Raw genomic sequence first — 23886 nt, 5'->3', positions numbered from 1 at the left:
CTGCCTCCCGAATGCTGGGATTAAAGGCGTGGGCCACCACACCCAGCTTCGTCCCTTTTTCTTCTAAGTGCATAAAACTTCATTGTTTTTGAGAAAGAGAAGGAAGAGCCCAGGCTCTGCTTACCTTTGCCATGTTGGCCCCACACCAGCCTTGGCTTCAGCTGCACCCCAACACCCACCTGCACCTTCCTCCAGGCCACACCTCCACTGAAACACTGACTGGAGCCATTAGAAGCAAGAGCTGATGCGGTCTGCATCTCAGGCTTGGCTTGGCTGACAGGCCCTGACCTGACCCCTGGGGAAGGTAGAGTGGGGGAGGGGAGACGGGCCTGTGCCCCCACCCCTCACCCCTCCCGCCCTGTGCTGCCCTCTGGGTGGCAGACTCTGCGCTTTCCATCTGCACTGGTCCACAGTCCAGCGCACACATAGAGTGGGTGACTAGGAACTTCACTGCGGAAGGAAACCAGTGCGGAGATGGCTAACAATACAGACGGATTCCTCTAGCTCTCTTTAGCTTTTTAAGCCTGTCACGGGGGAGGGGGGCTGAGGAGGGCTGCCCCTCAGTCTTCCAGTTGAGGTCTGGAGCCTTTGATCCCAGAAGGAGCCCTATTTCACACTACTCCTGGCTGAGATGCTCCACCAGCACCCACCAAAGCCCTCGGACCTGGTGGCTAAACTTTGGTTGAACCATTTTGAGAGACCAAGGCAAACCCCAGCACCTTGGGGTGCAGTCCTGCAGCTGGGAGCCCTTCTAGCCCTCCATCCCAAGCCTGCTACATAGGACCTGCCTTTCTTTTCTTTTTTTTGGGGGGGGGGTTGTTTGTTTTGTATTGTTTTTCAAGACAGGGTTTCTCTGTGTAGCCTTCGGTGTCCTGGACTCACTCTAGACCTGGCTGGTCTCCAACTCAAAGCGATCCACCTGCCTCTGCCTCCCGAGTACTGGGATTAAAGGCGTGCGCCACCACACCTGGCTGGGACCTGCCTTTCAAAACCAGCTCTTGGCCTGCAACCTTGAGACCTGGCTGGGTTGGGGGTGGGGGGGGTGCGGAACAGGAGGGGGGTGCAAAGACTCACAAGCTGGCTTGTGACCCCACTTCAGGGGTCACAAAACCATTCTTCAGGGATGCCCCTATGACTGAGGGTATCCCAGGAGAGGTGAGTGGGCCTTGGGAAGGCTCTTGGTATCTGGGAAAATTGGGGTGCACCCAAGGCCACTTCCTATCTTCACTCATGAGTTTCCTGGTTGTCTGTTTTGAAGATGCTTAAGAAGGTTTATGCTGAAGTGAAAGCCAGGTGGGTGGGAGTTGGGGCAAGGAGTCCACAGAGGTGGGCAGCCACCCACATCTGTCCCAGATCCCACAAAGCGGGGGCATGGTCCTCAGCCAGGCCGGACACAGGGCGGGGCTTGAGAGAGGAGCAGAGTGGACAGTGTGCAGGTCTGGCTTGCTCCACGACCTTGTCACCTGACTGGACACAGAGCAGGGCAGAAACAGAGGTGCCCAGAGGGCTACAGGTCAGGCCAGCTGGCTCACGAAGTACACCCCGTGCCCACCCCTCCAGCTAAGTCGCCAAGTGTCAGTCAAGGTCCATCACCTCTTTGGTTTTCATCTTTTCATTTTTCTTTTTTTCTTAAATTACATTTGAACACAGAACACATAGAATCATAAATACTCTCAGAAGACACGACTCCATAAAACGAGGGAACAGAACAAGCCAGGGAAAGGTACAGCTGTCGCATGCCTTTCTCTCTTTCCTAAGAGACTTGTACATAGGAAATCTGTGAAGGCCACCGGTCCCACTCGCCCTCCTGGGGACCACTGGCTTCGTTGCCCTGACATTCGATGCGTCTCCCACGGAACCGGTCAGAGATAAACATGCCATTATTTGCAAAATTATAATTGAACGGTATAAAGCTTCGAGTCACATAATCCCAAAACTAGCTAAGGTTTTTTTTTTTTGTTGTTGTTGTTTTTTTAAGCACATAAACTATACATTAAATATTTTGAGGTATTTCAGAGAGAATTGTCAAAGGCTAAAAGGAATTGTGCTGGGCTGTGGGTTCCCGGTGGAGGGAAGGATCTTTGGTAGGAAAGGACAGTAGTGTGTGGGGCAGAGGGACAGGATGGGGGTTCCACCTGGGTCTTGAGAAGACCCTGACCTTGTCTGAGTGTGCGTGTGTTGTGTTTCAGAGTGTGTGTGTGTGTGTGTGTGTGTGTTGTGTGTGCACGCGCCTATATGATGGTATTTGAAAAGGTTCCATTGGTGGCTCAAAAGTGGAGGCCCTCAATCTCCTCGTGAGGGGGAGGCTTGGGGCGTGGTCAAAGTGGAGCCCCACCTAGAATCCCCCAGTGAGGGCTGGGGGCGTGGTCAGGGGTGGAGCCCCGCCTAGAATCCTCTGTGAGGGGCTGGGGGTGTGGTCAGGATGAATACTTGCCTAGCCTGTGCTAGATCCTAGGTTCCATCCCCATCACCACCAGAAACAAAAACAAAAGCCAGAGAAAACCAAAACTGCTTGACAATGCATCTCCCTGTGATCCCAGCTCTCAGGAAGCTAAGACAGGAGCACACCTCAAGCTAGAGGCTAGCCATGGCTATAGAGCAAGACCCTGTCTTACAAATTTACAAATGTGTGTGTGTGTGTGATATTTTATAACCTGTCACTGACTCATAGATCTTTTGTGGCAGGGCCTCACTCTATGAACTCACAGAGATCCACCCGCTTCTGCCTCCTGAGTGCTGGGACTAAAGGGGTGCGCCACAGCTGCCTCCTGAGTGCTGGGACTAAAGGGGTGCACCACAGCTGCCTCCTGAGTGCTGGGATTTAAGGGGAGGAGGGAACCTCAGTCTTGACGAATGAGAGCTAGTGTGTTTTAAAAGATTTATTTTTCCAGCACGCAGGAGGCAGAGGCAGGTGGATCGCTGTGAGTTCGAGGCCAGCCTGGTCTACAAAGCGAGTCCAGGACAGCCAAGTCTACACAGAGAAACCTTGTCTCGAAAAAACAAAACAAAAGATTTATTTTTAGCAGGGCTGGTGGTGGCGCACGCTTTTAGTCCCAGCTCAGGAGGCTGAGGCAGGTGGATCTCTGTGAGTTCAAGGGTCAGCCTGGTCTACAGAGAGCGTTCCAGGACAGTCAGGGCTACAGAGAAACCCTGTTCTAAAAAGCAAAAATACAAAAAACAAAACAAACCCAAACATTTTGTTTTTAATTGTGTATGGGTGTGTGCATGTGAGGGCTTCAGGGTCCTCTGGGACTGGAGTTAAGGATGGTTGGAAGTCTCCACATGGGTGCTGAGGCCCAGACTGGGCCCTTGGCAAGAGCAGCGTATGCTCTTAACCCCTGAGCCGTCTCTCCAGCCGTGTGTGTTTGTGTGTGTGTAACTTCCAGTGTGTGTGCGAGTGTGTGTACCTGCCAGTGTATGTGTGTGCGTGTGTGTGTGTGCATGTGTGTGTGCAAGTGTGTGTGTGCAAGTGTGTACCTGCCAGTGTGTGTGCATGTGTGTGTGTACCTGCCAGTGTATGTGTGTGCAAGTGTGTGTGTGTGCATGTGTGTGTGTACCTGCCAGTGTATGTGTGTGCAAGTGTGTGTGTGTGCATGTGTGTGTGTACCTGCCAGTGTGTGCCACTGTGTGCCACTGTGTCAGGGGAGACTTGTCACTTGATGAGTAGGAACAGGGGACTCTTTTCACTCTGAGCATTCCGCCTCACACCTGAAGGCTCTAGAAGCATCCATCCGAGCTGAGCTGCTCCCATGGCAGAGCAGCAAGTCACCGGGGACAGAGGACACTCTACACATATCTTTGGTTCAATAAAAAGGCACTCGCCGACCTCGCTGTCCTCCTGTCTCTCTCTCTCTCTCTCTCTCTCTCTCTCTCTCTGGGGTGGGGAACAGCCACAGGGTGGGGGTGGGGACACCCTGGCTTCCAGCACAAACCCTTGGGGTAGGGGAAATCTTTGGTATCAGACGTGATCTTTTGAATCACAGCGTGGGCTCAATGAGGTAGCCTTTACAGGATGGGGGCGCTTTCCTTTTTCTTTTCTCACTAGAAAGTTCTCTTGCATTCTCTAGGGAAACAGGGGGGCCCCTCCCTGGGAGGCAGCCATGGGGTGGGGTTCAGAAGAGAGGGAGTCCCAGGATCTTGAACCCAGAGGGGAAGCAGGAGAGGCAGCCTCCTGGGACCTGGCTGCCAGGCCAGTCTTGAAAAGTCACACAGAGGGGAGGGCTGAGCAGTGGGGTGGGGGGCGCCCCCTTGCTTCTGACCCTTCCCCATTGTACATTTTTTTTCTTTTGGCAAAACAATGGAGCAAGCAGTTTTCAACTTCATCTTCTCTCTTCTGAGAGCGATGTCACCAATGCAAGGCTTACCCCCTGAATGTCCTCTATGGGGGTGGGGGGCTCAGGTATGTACCCCCAATCAACCAAAACAAACAACAAAAAACAAAAAACAAAACAAAACAGGTGATGAATTCCACAGATTTCCAGAGCTTTGCATCCAAGGGACTCCGAGAGGGTGCCTCCATGGGGCCCCTGGATCTGGGGGAATCTGATGTACCTCCCCTGAGATCTGGGGTGTCATCTTTTGCTGTCTGGTGGCCTTGGTCCCTGTGTAGCATTCTTTACGTAGCAAGGTGCTTATAATGAACTCATTCTGGGATGGAGGCTGTGGGCAGCCCTCACCTCTGCATTTGCCACCGTCTCCTTGGAGACACGGGGCTCCCCACAGGTCCCCTCCCGGCTTAAGGCAGGGGATTGTTGGCACAGGCTACCCAGGCCGCTGGAGTAGGGGTGGCGGCTGGGGTCTTGGCTGTGAGGGGGCCGTGGGGGAGGTTGGATTGGAGGACAGGTTTGGGCATCGGGGTGCTGTAAGGATCTGGCTTGTTGTTTGTTGGTTTGGGCCACTTGGGATGGGTCTCAGTTCTTGGGGAGGGGACAATGGGACAGAAACCTGGCCTAGAGGAGAAAGTGGGGGGGGGAGGCAGGCAGGCGTCTTACTCCCCCCTTTTGAGGTCTGGGATCTGGGAAAGAAGAGTTCTCTATTTTTAAAAAATCTTTTTTAAATACCCGGGTTTTGTTTGTAAGGTGTGCTTGATTCTTGACCCACTCTTCCCTTGAGGTCCCCTTGGAATTCAAACTTGATGGGGGGCCTGGGGTGGGTCCCTGTCCCCTAGGGGTGGGTTGGGGCTTGCTTTGGCTGGGTAGGGGACGGGTCCCTCGGTCCCCCGGGGCTGGAGTGTGCGGTCCCCTGGGGGCTGGGGTGGGTGTGTCGGGGTGGAAGGCTCAGGCCTTGGAGAATGTGGCAGTGGCTGTCGCGGTGCCCGGGTTGGCACCCGGCTCCTCTGCCCAGCGGTTCATGCAGCGGCGACGGGCATTCATGAAGAAGTTGCTGACGGTGTTGAGCTCCAGTCCCAGCTGCTGCGAGATGGTAGCCTGCATCTCCTTGGATGGCCTCTTGTTCTCCTTGAAGATGGCGATGAGCGTGCGGCGCTGCAGGTCTGTGAACACCAGCCGCTGCTTCTTGGGTTGCAGGGCTCTCTCTTTCTGCTGATCCTGCTCTTTGCGTTTGCAGGCTGCGGAAGGGGACGGGGGAGAAAGGACACCACGGTGTGTGTGTGTGTGTGTGTGTGTGTGTGTGTGTGTGTGTGTGTGTGTGTATGCAGGGATGTGGGGGTCAGAGCACGGGGCCACGGATGGGGGAACATGACAACCAAGGGATGGGGCAGGAATAGGGATAAGGAGACTTGGGGAGAAAGGGGACCAGATGCACACGGATGAAGAGATGGGGCGCGGGGGGCGGGGGGCCGGTGAGAGTCGAGCATCAACGAAGGAAGAGGAGTAGACAGAGATGGGGCACACAGCCAGGGAGAGAGGGTAAACACTGGAAATGTTTAGAGGATGGAGAGAAAAAGAAATGGAAGAAAAGAGAAGAGAAAGGTCCGGAGAGCTGATGGTGTGAACAGGAGCAAGAGGCAGGGTAGACAGCCATGGGGGAGCCATGGCGTCAGAGACAAAGCCAGCGGAATCTAGTTCCCACAAGAGCCATCACCCACTCCAGCAAAGCCTGCCAGAGGTGACCAGACCCCAGCTTTCTACCCCTAAGCCTTTCCCTTCAGGTCTCTCCAGCAAAGACTGCCCACCCTAACCCCAACATGGGCCCTCCTCCCCCGAACTATGGCAATCCCACCTGGGACGGCCCTGGCATTTTCTCTCAAGCCTGACCAAGCAGGAAGCAGTCCCGACCTCCTCCCGTCGGCCCAGCCCTGGTACTCCTAGGAGCCCTATCCACCTCAGGTTCTGCTGATACGGAGTTTACAGCCCTTGTCGGTTGCACGTCATCTCCTTGCCTAGAGTCCCAGTGCGAGGGGGTTGGGGCGTGGCTTAGGCTCAGGGGCGTGGTGGAGCAGGCCGGGTGGTGGCGCATGCCTTTAATCCCAGCACTCAGGGAGGCAAAGGCAGGCAGATCACTGTGATTTCAAGGCCAGTCTGGTCTACAAAGCGAGTCCAGGATAGCCAGGGATACACAGAGAGACCCTGTCTCAAAAAACAAAAACAAACAAACAAACAAAAAAACAAAACCGGAGAAGCAGATGGTGGAGAAAGAGGGACAGTTTGTGACATAACTCAGAGGGTAGAAGTGCTTGCCACCTAAACTGAGTTACCTGAGTTCAATGCCTGGGAGAAGATCAACTCTAAAACACTGTCCTTTGGACAGGCGCTGAGACAGGCTGATCTCTGTGAGTTTGAGGCCAGCCTGGTCTACAGAATAAGTTCAAGGATAGCCAGGGCTACATTGAGAAACCCAGTCTTGTCCTTTGAACTCCATGTATGCACCATGGCATGTGTTCCCACACACACACATCATAGTACACACGACATTAATAAATACATAAATTTAAATAAGTAGGTTAAAGTTAATTTCCTGTGTGACAGAAGTTAGAACCACCCAGGAGATGAGTGTCTGGGTTTGTCTGCTGGGGGCAGGGATGGGAGTAGGGGATCTTGATTAATTTCATTGAGGTGGGAAGACCCGCCCACTGTGGGCAGCACCATTTCCTCGGCTGGCATCCTGGACTGAGAGTGGAGAGAGAGCTATGCCTTAGTGTGAATGCTTCACTGTCTCTTCTGTCTGTGGACACAGTGTGCGCGTCTCCCTGGGCTCCTAAAACCTCAGCTCCCCACAGTAATGAATTTGGAACCATTAGCCAAGCAAACCCTTTCTCCCTTGTGTTGGCGTAAGTATTTTATCACAGCAACGGGGGAGAAGGAGACACCGGGACTAAAGAGCACAGCTCTCATGACATTTGTGACATTTCAGGACCCTGTGGTTAGCCAGGCGTGGTGGCGCACACCTGTAATCCCAGCACTCGGGAGGCAGAGGCAGGTGGATCGCTGTGAGTTCTAGGCCAGCTTGGTTTACAGAGTGAGTCCAGAACAGCCACGGCTACACAGAGAAACCCTGTCTCGAAAAACAAACAAACAAAACAAGACAAAACACAAACAAACAATCAAGAACCCTGTGATTAGACCGAAAATTTCTAAAGGAGGAAGAGGAGGAGAAGATGAAGAAAAAGAAGAAGAAGAAGAAGAAGAACAAGAACAAGAACAAGAAGAACAAGAAGAAGAAGAAGAAGCCGCCATGGGAAAGATTCAGAATCAAGGTGGCTTTGGGGTCCTCAGAGGCTAGAAGACAAAAATTCCACGGACAGGACTGGCTGCTGCTCAGTATTTAAGAGCATTTGTTGCTTTATCAGGGGGCCCAAGGCCAATCCCTAGAAACTACATTGGACAGCTAACCTGCAACTCCCGGAGGTTCTACGCCCTCTTCTGGCCTTTGTAGGAATTAGCATGCAAGAGACACTCATAAAACAGGCAGTGGTGGCACAGGCCTTTAATCCCAGCACTGGAGAGGAAGAGGCAGGTGGATTGCCGGGAGTTCGAGGCCAGCCTGGTCTACAAGAGAAACTCGAAAAACAAAATAAAAATAAAAACAGCCAAGCCAGGCATGGTGGTGGATGCACGCCAGTAATCCCAGCACTCAGGAGGCAGAGGCAGGCAGATCTGAGTTTGAGGCCAGCCTGGTCTACAGAGTGTGAGCCCAGGACAGCCTGGTCTACAGAGTGACCAGGGCTACACAGAGAAACCTTGTCTCAAACAAAGAAACAAAACAACAATTAAATTAAAAACGAAACAAGGAAGATGTATATTCCACCAGAATTGCCAAATATCTCAATATCAGACAGAGAAGTGCAGTACAGATGCAGTCTGACAGGGGTAACTTTTTATTTTAGTGCAGAGGTGGGCAGATCTCTGTGAGTCCAAGCACAGCCTGGTCTAGATAGCAAGTTCCAGGCCAGCCAGGGCAGTGTAGAGAGCTTGTTTCAAAAAACAAACAAAAGACAGACAGAGTTTAGATTTCTGACATCTTTTTTTTTTTTTTCCAGAAAATTCCTACAGACTCTGTCCCATTCAAATGAAACAGTAAAGTGTAAATGAAAAAGGGGTGGTGTCCCAGGAATGTAAGAAAAAGAAAGGTGCCCTGCAGAAGATGAGGGGTTCCCTGACTGGTTAGGGTTCCTTGAGACTGGGACAGACAGTTTCAGGGACAGTACATAGGACCTCATGAATTCCAAGTCTCTTGTTGAATTCTTTATATTGTTTGTTTGTTTGTTGAGACAGAGTTTCTCTGTAGTCCCGGCAGTCCTAGACTCACTTTGTAGACCAGGCTGGCCTCGAACTCACAGCGATCCGCCTGCCTCTGCCTCCCAAGTGCTGGGATTAAAGGCGTGCGCCACCCCGCCTGGCTCTTCCAAAAGTCTTAATGAGTTGGTTTTGCATCCTGGTTGGGAACTTGCGTGGCTTCAAGTAGCTTTCGGGTCTGCAGAATTGCACAAAAGGAGAAATGCGATCCTTACTTACTATCTACGTGGCTCGGGCATGGATGCCAGTCACACGCGACCAAACCGTGAGCCTCTCGGGCTGCTTTGAGCTGATCGCTATGAGGAACTGTATGGTATGGAGAAGCTGGCTCGGGGTTGGGTGGGGTTTGCAGGAGAAGGACGGCTGGAAGGCTGGGGAGACGGCTCCATCAGTAAATAACTTGTATATAAACAGGAGGACCTGAGGGCGAATCCTCTGAGGACCTCTGACCTCACGTGCACTTGTGCGAACCGCAGAGTGGCCGAGGCACAGACAGCTAAGGGATCCGTTCCTATTGCTGGGAGAAAATACATTGACAAAACTAACTGGGGGGCGGGGGTACGGGGAGAGGGGTCCGTGATTACCCGGTTCGGAGGCCGGCTCTCATGATTCGCTTGTGCTCCTCTGACTTTTTCTACTCTTTCTTTTTAACCTTTCATTTTGTTTTTAGTTGGGGCTGGTGGGCAGGTGTTGTGCCCGTGGAGGTGCAATACCTGACCAGGCCAGAAGGGGGCGATGGATCGTCCTGGAGCTGGAGTTTACAGACAGCTGTGAGCCCCCACAGTGGTGCTGGGAAGCCAATCCAAGCTTTCACAGGAGCAACCAGGGCTCTTACCTACCGAGCTGTCCCCACAAGCCCTGCGGGACCCCCCAGGGACTGGGGGGTAACACATCAGAGAAAATCGTTCGGCCAGTCCTGGTGGCTCACACCTTTAGTCCCAGCATTGAGGAGGCAGAGGACAGCCCCGTCCGCAGAGTGAGTTCCAGGACAGCCAGAGCTACCTCATAGAGAGACTCTGACTCAAAGTCTATCATAACGTGCCCACAGCCACCCTGGTCCTTCCCGGAGACTCCCTTCCCAGGTGGTCCTGGGGTGCCCCAAGTGGACAGTGAAACTGACTGTTCCCACAGGCACGCTGCGTGGTGCGACCCAGGCTCCCATCCTGAGCACCACAAATATGCATAAATAGCTATATAGACTTGGCAAAGACCGGAAGTGATGGAGGGTGCAACAGGTTGTGTTCAGGGTATGACGTTGGAGTGCAGCTGGTGGGTGGACACTGATGGAAACAAAAGTAGCTGCTCTTGCCTGGGGCTCTGTGGGATATGGCTGCCCTATGGTGTCAGCGAGAGAACACAAGCTAAAGGAATGACAGCCCGAGCTCTTACATTCCTGTGACATTTACATTACATGTCAACCACACACCCACCCACCCACCCACCCACCATCCATCCACCCATCCATCCATCCACCCACCCATCCATCCATCCATCCATGCACCACCCACCCACCCACCATCCATCCATCCACCCATCCATCCATCCATCCACCCACCATCCACCCACCCATCCACCCACCCATCCATCCACCCACCCACCCACCCATCCACCCACCCACCCACCATCCATCCATCCACCCATCCATCCATCCATCCATCCATCCATCCACCCATCCATCCACCCACCCACCCATCCACCCACCCACCCATCCATCCATCCATCCACCCATCCATCCATCCACCCACCTTACCATTAGCAGTCTACTAGACTGCTAGAAAGGGACAGACACAAATTTTCACAACACCTAAGATTTTCATGTCAAGCACTTTCTGTGGATTTGTTATTTTGCCCTTACAATGAAAAAGAAATTTATATACACAGCGACTGCTAGTCATTGGCCTAGGGAGGCCGAACCAGGGACAAACAATTAACAGGCCAGACCTGGGTGGATCCTCTTGGAGTCTCTAAAGGGGACCCCCACACAGAGCCTGGGGGAGTGGCCTGCCACAGAATAGTCTTTTTGGTTTTGTTTTTGTTTTTGTTTTCGAGACAGCATCTCTCTGTGTTAGCCTTGGCTGTCCTGGACTCGCTTTGTAGACCAGGCTGGCCTTGAACTCACAGCGATCCACCTGCCTCTGCCTCCTGAGTGCTGGGATTAAAGGTGTGCACTACCATGCCCGGCTATACAGAATAGTCTTGAAAGAAACAAAATGTTCTTTTCTGTGGATGGCTCAGGAAGCCACTGCCGGTTCCCTGCCCTCAGCCTATGCTGCCTATCGGCATGGACAAGGCCCCAGCTCCAGGCTCTGCTGCTGCTTGCGCATACGGGTTCTCCCATCATGCACCTCCCCGCAGCCAAGAGGAGCCTCGGGGACTCTGAGCAGCTGTCGCAGCCTCCAAGTTAGCCCTAACCCCAGGTCAGAGCCTTTTCAGTGCAGAGGACACTGTGCCTGAAGCTGGGTAGCAGGAGGCATGAGGAGGGCCTGGGGCCTCACACTTACCCACCAGGCAGCTGCAGACTGGGCTGCCTAACCCTGTGGCTCCATCTCCACTCGAGAGGCCTCGAGCTAGGCCAGGCTCTTCCCTCTCACCTCCATCTCCTCCTCAGTTTTCTCCTCTGCTTCCTCTTCCATCTCTTCCTCCACCTCCCAGGTCTGTCTCCCCCAGTGCTGCCCTCCCCTCCCTCCACCGCCATCCTGATGCCTGCTGCCCACCACCCCCATCTCTCCACCATCCCCTCTGCTGCCCCCCTGGCTTGCTGTGCTGTCTTCTTCTCTTCCACCTGCGCCATCCACCGTGGCGTCCTGACGTCACTATCATCTACAGCACAATCCCCACCCTGGAGTCTCCTCCTGGCCTTCCTCCAGGCCCAGCACCAGGGGCCCCACAGCCAGCATCCCAGCAGCTTCTGCATATGTGACGGGGGCTGCCTCACACATAATCCATGCCTGCCACCCATGGGTGTTGTGGCAGCTGTGAGGGTCACCTTGTTCTTTCTAGGGGCTAGGAGGGTGGGGTGGTCCACAGGCCTCTCCTGTCACTGGGAAAGCCAAGACACAGTATTCAGAGTCCTCCTGTCACCCTGTGTCCTTATCTGTGGTCTCTCTCTCTCTCTCTCTCTCTCTCTCTCTCTCTCTCTCTCTCTCTCTCTCTCTCTCTCAACAGGGTCTCATTGTGTGCTCTTGGCTGTCCTGTAGACCAGGCTGGCTGCTACCTCCCAAGTGTTGGCATTAAAGGTGTGTACCATCCTGTCTGGACAACCTTTTTTTTTTTTTCTGAGTCAGGATTTCTCCTTGTAGCCTTGGCTGTCCCGGACTCACATTGTAGACCAGGCTGGCCTCAAACTCAGAGATCCACCTGCCTCTGCCTCCTGAATGCTGGGATTACACATGTGTGCCACCACGCCCCGAGGGACAACCCTTTTTTTTTTTTTAAAGAAAGATTTGTTTTTATTATTTTAAAATTTGTGCATAGACGTGTGTCTGTGCTGGGGCATGCGCAGTGAGTGCAGTTGCCTGTGGAGGCTGGGGGTGTTGCATTTCCCCCCCACCCGCCCTGGAGCTGGAGTCACAGGGTTGTGAACCACCATGCAGTGCAGGGAGCTTTGCAGGAACAGCAAGCATTCTTAGCGGCTGAGCCGTCTCTCTAGCCCCTCACCTTGGAGGTTGTGGGTTAGGGTAGACTGGCTGGATAGTAAACCCTCAGAATCTCCTGTTCCTACCTTCCCAGGGCTGAGACTACAAGCAGGTGCCACCATTGGCCCGGGTTTAAATTTTGCATGTTTAAACTGGGCGGTGGTGGTGCATGCCTGTAATCCCAACACTGGGGAGGCAGAGGCAGGTGGATCTCTGTGAGTTCAAGGCCAGACTGGTCTACAAAGTGAGTCCAGGACAGCTAAGGTAACATAAAGAAACCCTGTCTTGAAAAAAAAAACATTAAAAAAAACAAAAAACAAAAGGCCAGGTGTGGTGGCACACGCGTTTAATCCCAGCATTTAGGAGGCAGAGACAGGCAGATTGCTGTGAGTTCGAGGCCAGCCTGGTCTACAAAGAGATTCTAGGACAGTTAAGGGTACACAGAGAAACCCTGTCTCGAAAAACAACAACAAAAAAAATTTTTTTATGTTTATATGTTTATTGTGAGCTCCTGCACCGGCCCACCCTCTAGCTTTGCCCCATCGTGTTGCAGTTCTCCATATGTCCAGAAGAGGGCAGCCGCCCCAGCCTATTGGGCTGTATCCCGAGTGGTTTGGCAGCTGGAGGCGAACACGGTGCCCTCAAATGCAGGGTTAGACTTCGGGTTTTGCCTACGTCACCCGTTTCTTGACTTTCTAGGGTTACTAGGGGCCACAGACTACGCCAGGCCCAGGCCTGATGCATAGCTGTTCTATGGTTTCCCAGGCAGGACTCACTCCCTTTTTTCCATTGCCAGGAAGTGCAAGAAAAATACTTAAAGCCCGGCAGTGGTGGCGCATGCCTGTAATCCCAGCACTCAGGAGGCAGAGGCAGGTTAATCGCTGTTGAGTTCGAGGCCAGCCTGGTCTACAAAGTGAGTCCAGGATAGCCAGGGCTACACAGAGAAACCCTGTCTCGAAAACCAACCAAAAAAAAAAAAAAAAAAAAGAAAGAAAGGAAGGAAAAGAAAAATACTTAATGAATTGGGAAAGAGATGGGCTCCCCAACTTCACAGGGGAGAAGTTGAGATCTGTGAGAAAAGTTGAGATCTGGGCCTCACGTCCCACATGGCCACGAGAGCATGTTAGGAAGGCCTCCTGGGATCATCCCCTTTGGGAGACAAACAGAGAACTCCTACACATCCCTTAAAGTGCAATTGCAATGGCCCTACCCCAGAAAGACCTTCCCTTCCCTTTCTGCAAAGCTTTGGCTCCATCTCTGTAAGAAATGGTCCCAGGGCTGGGCCTCTGTGGGCAAAATGCTTGTAGTTCAGTGGGCAGGGTGCTTGTAGCTCAGTGGGTAGGGTGCTTGTAGCTCAGTGGGCAGGGTGCTTATAGCTCAGTGGGCAGGGTGCTTGTGGCTCAGTGGGCAGAGTGCTTGTGGCTCAGTGGGCAGAGTGCTTGTGGCTCAGTGGGCAGAGTGCTTGTGGCTCAGTGGGCAGAGTGCTTGCCCATCATGCATGTAGCCCTGGGTTCCTTCCCCAGCATTAACTAAAATAGGCCAGGTGGCACATGTTTGCCCTCGATCCTGTCAGTGTTGGAGAAGAGAAAGGCGTTCAAGGTCCATCCTTGGCTACATAGAGAATTGGAGTCTAGCCTGGGCTATGTGAGACTCTGGCTCAAAAACCAACAAACAAATAATAAAAAATGAAAGGAAAGAAAGAAATCAAGAAAGGCATAGAAAGGTATATAGTTGTCTCTCCCCAGCACCCCACCCTGCCCATCCCATTCCCCACAGAGGCGCTGATGCTCTTGCCACGTTCCTTGCTCCCCGCCTGGCTGCCCCTCATCTCTCTACTAAGGCTGGTGTGCAATGGCGGTGCCTGTCGCCCCCCCAACACGCTCCCCATCCCCATCCCCCCACCCACCCCGCCCCTTCCCCCCTGACCCCCCCCAACACACGCACACTCTGCAGCTGACAATTCAATACCAGCTTGGTCTCTGGCTGTGATGATGGCCGGTTTCCTTGGCGACAAGTCCTGCCCCGCCAACAGCCGCAGGTTGGGACCAACGATCTCTCTCCCCATCCCGGTGACTCAACCCAGCCTGGCTGAGCTTCCCTAAGCTGCTCCTGACCCGACCCGCCTCTCTGGGTGATTGACTTTGTCAGGGTCACAAGTCCCCCAGACATTTAAAAGGAGGCTCCTGTGGGTGGGAGGGCTAGGGTGCCTCAGTGGGGGCCCGTCCCCACAAATTCCCGAACGGATTCCTTCTCCCCGACCTGAGCAGGGCTCCCCTCGGGCACCTCAGTCAGGGTCAGGTGTCAGGCTGGCTCCACCTCTCACGGCCCTGCCCTCCCGCTCCCTCCTTCCAGGAGGGGGTTGATCTCTCCATTTTCTAAAGTCCTATCTGGAACCGTCCACACACACCTGGCCTGTCCCTTGTCGACGAGGAGCACCCTGGCAGGTGGGGACTCGGGGTAGCCAGTGGCAGTTTCCACCTGGACTTTCTGCCAAGGAGATCTCTCACTGACCACTCCTCCACGGGGTAAACCAAGTCAGCACACAGCACTCAAACTCTGATTTTTTTTTTTTTTTTTTTTTTTTTTGAGACTCATGTATTCATCCCGGGTTGCCTCCACCTCACTACATAGTTGACGACCCGAACCCCAGCGTCCCCAGCAGGCTCCCCTCAGACTGGCTCCTCTCTATTTTGATATAAACTCTCAGCCAGGCGATGGTGGCGCACGCCTTTGATCCCAGCGCTGGGGGGGGGGGGGGGCAGAGGCAGGTGGATCGCTGTGAGTTCGAGGCCAGCCTGGTCTACAAAGTGAGTCCAGGACAGGCAAGGCTACACAGAGAAACCCTGTCTCGAAAAACCAATAAACACACTAACAAACTCTCTCTCTCCTGTAGCTCAAGCTGGCCCGGAACTTTTGGCAAGTCTCCTACCTCTGTTTCCCAAATGCTGAGATGACGGACGTGGGCCACCACGCCAGGCTGAGCTTCGATGTTTAAAAAGTCATTTGCAAAATGCAAGGCGGCAGTTGGAAGAGGAATTAGAAAAAGATGGCTGGAAAGGAACCAGGTGACTAGGAAAAGGCGAGGCCGACCCAGAAAAGGCCGGGCCACGAGCAAGCGCTTCAATTGTTTGTGAATTAATCCACCGATAAGCGCCTCGGTTCTGTCCCCGGAAGTGCGTCCCGCCACCCAAGGAGGACAGGGGTCGGAGCCGGACAGCGAGGAGACCGTGGTCGGTGTGGACCCGTAGGCTGCTGGGAAAACCAAGGGAGCTCTTTTTTGCAGAGCACCCTCCCAGCCGGGTCCCAGCAGAATCTGAGAAAGTGAAAAAAATAAAAACAAAAGGCGCACGCCTTTAACCCCAGGCAGAGACAGGCGGATCTCTACAGAATGAGTTCCAGGTAGCCAGGACAGAGAAACCCTGACTTGAAAATCCAAAAATATGAAATAAAAATGATGAATATGGTGACACAGGCAAGAGGATTAGGGGTTCGAGGTCATCTTCAGATACACTGGCGGGTTGAGGTCAACCTGGGCTACCTAAGACGCTGTCTCAGAAACAAAACAAAACGCTAACACGGGATTGTTTTGAAAGAACTGTGTGGAAGGTTAGAAGGGACGTGTGGGAAGACGAAGGGCAGTGAGTGGTAGAGGAGGGACCGGGTGGGAAGCTGCGCCCCCTCCGGGCACCCGGGGCCCGCAGGCTCTCTGTCGAGCCTGCGCAAGAGCCGGGTGTCGTGGATTTCGGGGGATTCGTCTCCACCCAAAGCTGGCGGCTTCCAAAGAGACACGGGGTGGTGTTTATCGCGCACCCCGGGCTCTGGGCCGAGGAGCGCCCCTCTCCAAGCCCCCAGCGCTAAGTGTGGGGTCGTTCGTGCGTGGATTCAGGTGCCCCCCGACCGCAGCGTCCACGCCCCCAGCCAGGCTGTCTTCCCTGGGACCGCAAAGGGACCCCGGCGCAGCGTGGGCACAGGTCCCCGAGCCCCTACGCCCGCCGTCCTGTTTTGTTTCTCTCTGCGGCTTTTCAAGCTCCTCAACTGTCCCCACCTGTGCCCACTGGTGTGACTCCTCGGAGGAAGGATAGTCCGGGTTACTCGGCCTAGGGTAAACTGAGGCCACAGGTGTCTTAAAGCTGCCTGAGGGTCGCGCGCGCGGACCTCCCAGTCACCCCCTCCTAGCCCAGTCCCCCCTCCCCCTCCAGCACTGCCTTGGGTATTGATCAGGGCCTATTTTTAATTAAAAACTTGATTCAAACCAGCTTGAACTCCCCTGGTTAAAGCCAGGCTGTTCACCGGGTAATACAAAGAGACCGCGGGGGCGGCCTGGCTTCCCATGGCCGCCCGGTCTCCGCGCCTCCGGGCTTTTGTCCCTCACCTGGCCCTCCAGCCGCGGTCCTCCCCAGTCACTCAGGAGGAATGAGGGAAGCATAGATGGAAGAATGTTCCGGAAAGACCTTCTCTGCACCTTATAGGCTCTGGCAGGTGATCTTAGAGTCCCCTCAACCGGAGGACAGCAGTGGATTGTCAGGTGGGGAACAGAGGCAGAGAAAGTGCTCGCTTGTGTTTCCGGCCTTAATTCAGGCTAGGAACTTAGCTGAAAGGGGCTTTTCTGTGGGTTTTTAAAATTACTTTTTTGTTTTGTTTTTTGAGACACGTTTCTCCAAGCTGGCCTTGAACTCACAGAGATCCCACTGTGTTCTGCCTCCTGAGTGCTGGGATGAAAGGCGTGTGCCACCACGCCCCGGCTAAAATTACATTTAATGTTGTGTGTGTGTGTGGATGTGGGTGAGGACAGCACGCTTTTAGATGTCAGAGGACAATTTACAGGGGTAGAAGCGGGATTGAACTCACGTCCTCAGCCTTGGCAGCAAGCACCTTTCCACTGAGCCAGGTACCCTACCTCCCAAAGGGGACTTCAGGATGAAGGAGGTCACCCTCAACCTCTCACCAGGCCGACTTGGGACCATCTGTTCCTGTCTGCCCGACCCTGGTGCGGTCACAGAAAGTGGCTGCTGGCTTTAGGGCAAGGTGTGAACTTGGCCTCCCTCCTACACAGGCTCACCCCGGAACCCTGGCATCAGCAGACAGTGCCAGGCAACGGAAGTCACCATGTCCTATTGAGTCCAACTGTAGGAAGCTAGCCTTCCTCCTTTCCTGAAGGTCTCTGAGGACTCGTGTGTGTGTGTGTGTGTGTGTGTGTGTGTGTTTGTGTGTGAGAGACATGACAACTCACCAGTGCCCAGGATACTGTCACCTTCACCAGAGCTGGAGGGACAAACACAGGCCTCAAAGCCACTGCTGTGTGTGACTGCTGTGAAAGTGGAAAATAACAGAGTGTCACACCAGCTAACGCACTGTAAAGTGCCATGTCTCTCTAATGTCCACCAAGAGACCCCCCAGCTGACCTGCTGGGTGGGTCTTAACCACCTTGTTTCTCTGGGAGCCTCTCCCTAGAATTCCCAGGTGCGGAGGCTGGGGGTGTGGCCAGGAGTGGAGCCCCACTTAGAATTCCCTAATGAGGGACTGGGGGCGTGGCCTAGGGGGTTGGACACTTTCTTAGCCTGCGGGAGGCCTGGGGGGAGGGTGTCTTATCCTCAGGACCCTGTGAAATTTAAAAACCCTCCCATTGGAGTCTTTGCTGAACTAGCAGGCTGGCGGGTCCATTACCCTGAGCAGACTCTGCATTCTGGACAGTGGGGCTCATTTTAAGGATACCCTGTGGGAATGGTTCACAAAGGCCACCTAGCCCTGGAGACATGGCCTCAGGAGCTGAGTGTATCCTCTGTGGGCACCTGCAGTGCCCCTCCCCACTTTGACCCATGTGGACTTGTGCCACCCACAGAGCCCATTCCAGGAGCCTCTGCCCCTCTCTGAGGGGCTTAAGCAACTCTGTCCATTAATGAGATTAGAAAACTGAGGCTTGGACCTTCGTCTAGGACCAGTCAGGGATGGACCGAGGGGAGCCCTAGGTCTAAGTCAGGCCTTCTGGGGCAGTGTCTCTACTTCCTGGGGTGGGGGTGGGGGGCGGTAGCTTTTGTGGGGATGTAGGGGTGTGTCTGAGGTTTACACAAAGACCTTAAGGATGGGGGGCGTGGCTGCGGATTCGTGGGAGCGCCCTGTTCTGGCATGAGGCCCTGGGTTCCAGTCTTGTGTGTCACCCCAGCACTCGGGCAGTGGAGGCAGAGTTAGGAGTTCAAGGCCGTCTTCAGCTACCAGGAGGCCCTGCCTCAAGTAAAAGATCAAGGGACACCAGGGGGTGCCCATAGCCCCCAGATGGAAGGGTAAATGTGTATGACTGGCGCTGGTGGCACAGGAGGCAGAGGCAGGTGGATCTCTGTGAGTTCGAGGCCAGCCTTAGACTACAGAGTCCAGGAGAGCCAAGACTACACAGAGAAACTCTGTCTGGAAAAAAAAAACAAAAAACAAAAAACCCAAGCCAAATAAAATAAAAGAACAAGAGACCCCATAGATGGCCACCTCTCCAGTTTTCCCAGAACCCACAGGGGAGGAAACAGGGCAGGGTCTGAAGAGCCTGAGGTCACACATTCTCACCCCTGGGACTTCTTGTCCCCTGCCCATAGCTGGCTGCGTCTGTATCCCTACGTGCAATTCCCTTGGGGAGACCAAGCACCCACAGTCCCTAGATCCTTCTCTCTCTGTGTGTGATGTGTGTGCACATGTGTGTGTGTGTGGTGTGGTGTGTGTGTGTGTGAATTCCTATCCCCTCCTTTGAATATTTCATTATATATGTATATTTTCCTGATCAGTTAAAAAAAAAAAGATTTTTTTTTTCAGTCCAGAGTTGCAATTTAAACAATATTTGAAGCCGGCCGAAGCTATCGACCTGGCGCACGGTGATGAATCACAGACGGTAATTCGAATTCATCGACCGCCCCACCCGCCAGGAGCCACCCCTCCCCCAGCCCTGCTCCCATAATCACAGTTTGTGACTGTCGCTGGTGTGTGTGTGTGTGTGTGTGGTGTGTGTGGGGAGGGTAGAAGCTCAGAGAGGAAATTCTGGGATGGGGTGGGAGCTAATGCAAAAATTCTCCCAACATGGTGGGGGAAAGTGTTTGGGGGAGCTGGAGTCTGGACCTTCGGTGGCTCCTCCCTGCACACGATGCATTCTTTACATTTGGGGGAAACTGAGGCATGCAGAGGACAGCACACATTGGGGATTCTGAGGCTCTTTGCAGCATTTCTCCTCAGGCACAACAAAGAAAGGAATCACTCTCTGTGGTCCCCAAAGAGGTGGCTGTTTTACTGGGGCTGGGGGACAGGGAGGGGCCAGGAGTCCTGAGCCTGAGCTCAGACACCTTCCAGTTCCCCCAGGGCCCCATCCCTCTCTCTGTCTCCAGCCTTGCTTTTGGCTTCTTTCAGCGGCAGCTGCTTGGGTCTCTTTTCCTCTCTGTCCCTCCATCCGCCCCCTCCTCTTTCTGTCTCCCCAACTCTCCATTTCTCTCCCCTTTTTTTCCTATCTCCCTGGTCTACCTCTCTCTGTCTCTCCCCCCCCCCCTTTCATTCCCCCTCTGGCAATTTCTTTCTTTCATCTATCTGTCTGTCTGTCATCTCACCTTGTCCCTTTCTCTCACTGGTTCTGTGCTTTGCAGAACCCTCTAGGGCTGGTAGCTTTGGGGACAATGTGTTTCTACCGGGTCTGTGATGCTGACAGAGAGTTTCCCTCCTGTGCTCATGGAAGCCAAAGTCCAATTTTGCTCCCACCGGGTCGGGGACAAGAGAGTGATGCTCTGGGTTTGCCGGTGTGGTGGGGGGCACCTGCAGGTCTTCCGGCTGTCCCTGAGACACGGGTATGTTGAAGAGACTCGCCTGGCTGCCTCCACCACCCTCTAAATGCCACAATTTACCGCCACTTAACTGCTTTTCATTTGTGCAGGGACCAGAACTAAAGGCCTGGGCTCCAGCCTAACGCCAGCCACTTCTGACTCTGGGGAGTCCGAAGATGGGGAAGAGACCCGGAGTGCTGGGTCACAGTGTGACAGAGCGAGCCCTAAGGCGTGCAGCCTGTGTCCCAGGTTCTAAGTTCCCTGAGGTGGCCCCACTTCCAACTCGCACGACACAGTCCTAGAGGGAGATGCTGGCCACTGTAGCAGCGCAAGGAAAGGAGCGAGTCTGGCTACTTCACGCGGGACAGAATGGCCTTGACTCGAATTTAGAGCTGCAGGTTTTGGGACCCTGTGCCCAGGTGATGTCCCCCTGTGCCCGTGGTGTGCCTGTCTCTTGTCTGCCTTTTGTGTTCACAAAAGACCAATTGACACACCAATTGCAGACCATCTTAAGACACTAAAGGTGACAGGCAAATGACAAGCAGTGTGGGTTCAGGGTACACAATGTCCCTAGGTTATATGTACAGAAGAGGAGGCCCTGGTTTCAGAATTCACAGAACACTGGCCTTGGTGACAACTTGTGGACTACAGGAGGGTGTCCCACACAGGTAGGAGGGGGCTGTGTGTTGAGACACCAGTGTCCTGGTCAGCAGCAGCAGCACCCTTTAGGTGAACCTGTGCATGTTTCTCTTCATGCCCTCCAGAACTGTCCCCTCTCCTGCAAAATACAGGACCCCAAACATCCCAAAGACAGGTCTCATCACTTATGCTGAGAATCAGAGAAATTCCACCAAAAAAAGTGTGTGTGTGGGGGGCTGAGGTGGCTCTGTGTGTGCCAGGCTGCGGGCGGCTGCACAGTGGGCTGGGAATGTGGAAAAACGTCACGGGCTCTAACCAAATCCACTTCTGTCCACCCCTCCACCCAGTGGTCCCCTGTTTCTCTACACCCCTTGCATGCTTGCAGGGTGGCCTGGGGGTACAGTCAACCCAGTGCTCCACTCGAGCCTCAGGGGCGCCTCACTTGAGCCCCGGCTGCCCCGCCCCTCTCCGTGTTTGTATGCAGAAGGATCGATGAGGCTCTGGAAACCGCTATTGTCCCTGGAACGGGGTGCACAGCCCCCTCCCCACCACGCCAGAGAGAAACCGCTCAGCCTAGACCACTAGCTAGCTCTCTGGCACACACACACCCCTCCCCAAACACACAGGATGTAGGGTCCGTGGCAGCCCGCTCCACTCCTCGCTGGGGTGGGAGGGGACAGGTTAGACCATAGGAAGAGACAACGGGTCCTTGAGGGGCTGGCTGGTATGCCTGTGTGTGGGAGAGAGAGAGAGAGAGAGAGAGAGAGAGAGAGAGAGAGAGAGAGAGAGAGAGAGAGAGAGAGAGAGAGAGAGAGAGAGAGAGAGAGAGAGAGAGAGACTCAGGCAAGACGTGAGGGAAGAAAAGAATAAAGAGGGTTTGGGCTGAGAAGGGGAAACCAGCCCAAAGAGAGCGGCAGCAATTTGTTTCGATGGCGAAGTAGGAAGGCGGACGGGAAAGCGGGAGGGAGCAAGGCCCTGGGAACCACCGCGGGTGTGAAGGCCTCTGGTGGATGCCACTGAGCCCAGGGTCCCATGGGCCGCCCCTCCCCCGCAATCTCAAATGACCTTTGCCAGCGGCCAGAGCGGGGGAGGGACGGGGGACTAGCGGATCGATCGTCCGCACAGGCTGAGCGGCATAGGGAGAGAGGGCTTGGTGGTGGGGCTGGGGCAGAGCAGTGGCGAGACCATGGCTAAGGTAGTCAGCTCCCGGCGGCGCTTTGTGACTGGGTGCAGGGAGGGCGCCCGTTGGTCCCTCTTGCAGGATGGTTGGGGAGTAGGGGAGTGGCACCTCTGGTCTCGGGGAACACGCTGGATCGGGAACCCAAGGAGCGTGCAACACACAGGCGCGTACCCGAGCACGCACGGAAGTACTAGAGGGCTGTTTTAGTTTAGCATCCTATGTCAGCACCAAAGACACTAGACACCCTACACAACCCCCCAAAAGAGCAGGGGCGGCGACAATTGCAATTACCCTCTCCCTATTAGCGATGGTCGGCGGTGCAGACCCAGGTCAGCCTCGGAGGCTATAGAGGAGTCGCCTCCCACCGCCCCCCTACCCCAGGCGCCCGGGACCCACTGTTTAGGGGCCGCTGGAGAGTCAGTCCCTCACCCTGAGCCAAGAGTGTCCCCCAGAATCGAGCTTCCCGGCCCTTGTCCCCTACCTGCCAGGCGCAGCGCCGACATGCGCTGGAACTCAGGCTCCTGCAGCCACTTCCACATCCTGCGGAAGGTCTCGCGGCCGGATTTAAGCTTGCTCCAAGGCTTGGGGTTGCGAAGCAGGTCGGAGAGGGTGCCCTGCGAGCGGCACAGGATGCGCTGCGCGAAGATGGCCTGCGGGATGCTGTAGCGCTTTAGCTCCGCGGTGATGCGCTGGGCCACCTCTTTAGTGTTGATTTCTTCGGCCGCGGCGCCGGCTCCCGGGCCGCCGCTGCCACCGCCGGCGCCACCGCCCCCTCCGGGGCCACTGCCAGCTGAGTGAGGCCCGTGCGCCCCGGCCGCAGCTAGCCCGCCCAGCGGAGCCAGCAAACCCGCGGCCGCCCCACCGGCCGCCCCGCCGCCTCCCGCGCCGCCGCCGCCTCCAGGCAGCCCTCGGGCCAGCGCGTCCTCCGCGCGCCCCAGCAGCGCGGCGTGTGGCTCGAAGGCGGCGGGTGGCAGTAGTTTGTCCCCGGCCAGGTGGCCCGGAGCCCCGTAAGCGGCGAGCGGCGGCGGCGGAGGCGGCGGCGGCTGCGGGGCGCTGTGCAGAGCCGGGGGCAGCGCGCTGGGCAGCGGCGACAGGGGCGACCCCATGGTGGGCAGCTCCTTGCCGTAGGGCCCGTAGAGGTGGCCCACCGAGGCCAGCGCCGCCCGCTCGTCACGCATGAGGGTGAAGCTGCCGCTCACGCTGGCCGCCAGGCGCTGCGGAGGGGGCGGTGGCGGCGCGGTGGCCGGGTGAGGGTGCGCGTGTGGATGGCCTCCGTGCGCCCCGGCCACCGCGTGCTGGTGGAACTTGTCGGCCACGGCGGCCAGTGGCGGCAGGTGCTGCAAGGGCGTGAGCGTGGTGTAGGTGCCACCTAAACCTGGGGCCTCGCACGCCATGCCCATGGCCGGGTGCAGGGGACCAGCCAGCTCCCCACGGAAGTCAGGGCCACCACCCGCGGCCCCTGCAGCCCCCGCGCCCCCGGTGCCCCCGCCCCCAGCGCCACCACCATCCAGCAGGCTAGCCATGCCCGCCACCAGGCCCGGGCGCCCCGATGCCACCAGGCTTCGGTGTTGGGCCGCGGCGGAGCGCGCGTGGCCGGGGCTCAGCAGCTCGCCGGCTTGCGCGTGTGTCACCCCGTGCAGCCCCCCGAGGCTCTCCAAGCTTAGCTCCATCCTGGGCTCCCCCTCCGTGCGTGCTCAAGGCCTCAGCATGGTCCCCACGCACTGGCCGACGCTCCCTGTGGCGGCGGCGGCTGCTGTCCCGCTCTCTCAGTGCTCTCTCTCACGGCTTCGGCTGCTGCAAGCAGCGGCCACCAGGATGTGGCGGGGCGGCCGCCGCCGGCGCCCGGGCCCGGGTCTGACGTCAGCGCCCCCGCCCATCGCTCCGCCTGCACCCGCCAAACCCCCTGGAGTTCCAGGCTGGCTCCCCCGTCCCCCGGTGATTCTGCTTGCCCAGAGAAC

General features: G+C 55.5%; 1 protein-coding gene across 1 annotated transcript; it reads right to left on the bottom strand.

The window, feature by feature from the left end:
* Nucleotides 1-5276: 5276 nt before the first annotated feature.
* Onecut3 (one cut homeobox 3) lies at nucleotides 5277-23598 on the bottom strand. The gene is made up of 2 exons (XM_051139947.1): nucleotides 22410-23598; nucleotides 5277-5566 (listed from the first exon to the last, which is right to left on the bottom strand). Exons 1-2 carry the CDS (start codon nucleotides 23596-23598, stop codon nucleotides 5277-5279), a joined length of 1479 nt encoding a protein of 492 aa, XP_050995904.1.
* Between the last annotated feature and the right edge of the window lie 288 nt (nucleotides 23599-23886).

This window comes from Acomys russatus, chromosome 31 (assembly GCF_903995435.1).
Source record: "Acomys russatus chromosome 31, mAcoRus1.1, whole genome shotgun sequence".
Classification (NCBI taxonomy): Eukaryota; Metazoa; Chordata; class Mammalia; order Rodentia; family Muridae; genus Acomys; species Acomys russatus.
The sequence above is the reverse complement of the archived record's forward strand: the minus strand, read 5'-3'. Positions and strand labels throughout refer to the sequence as shown.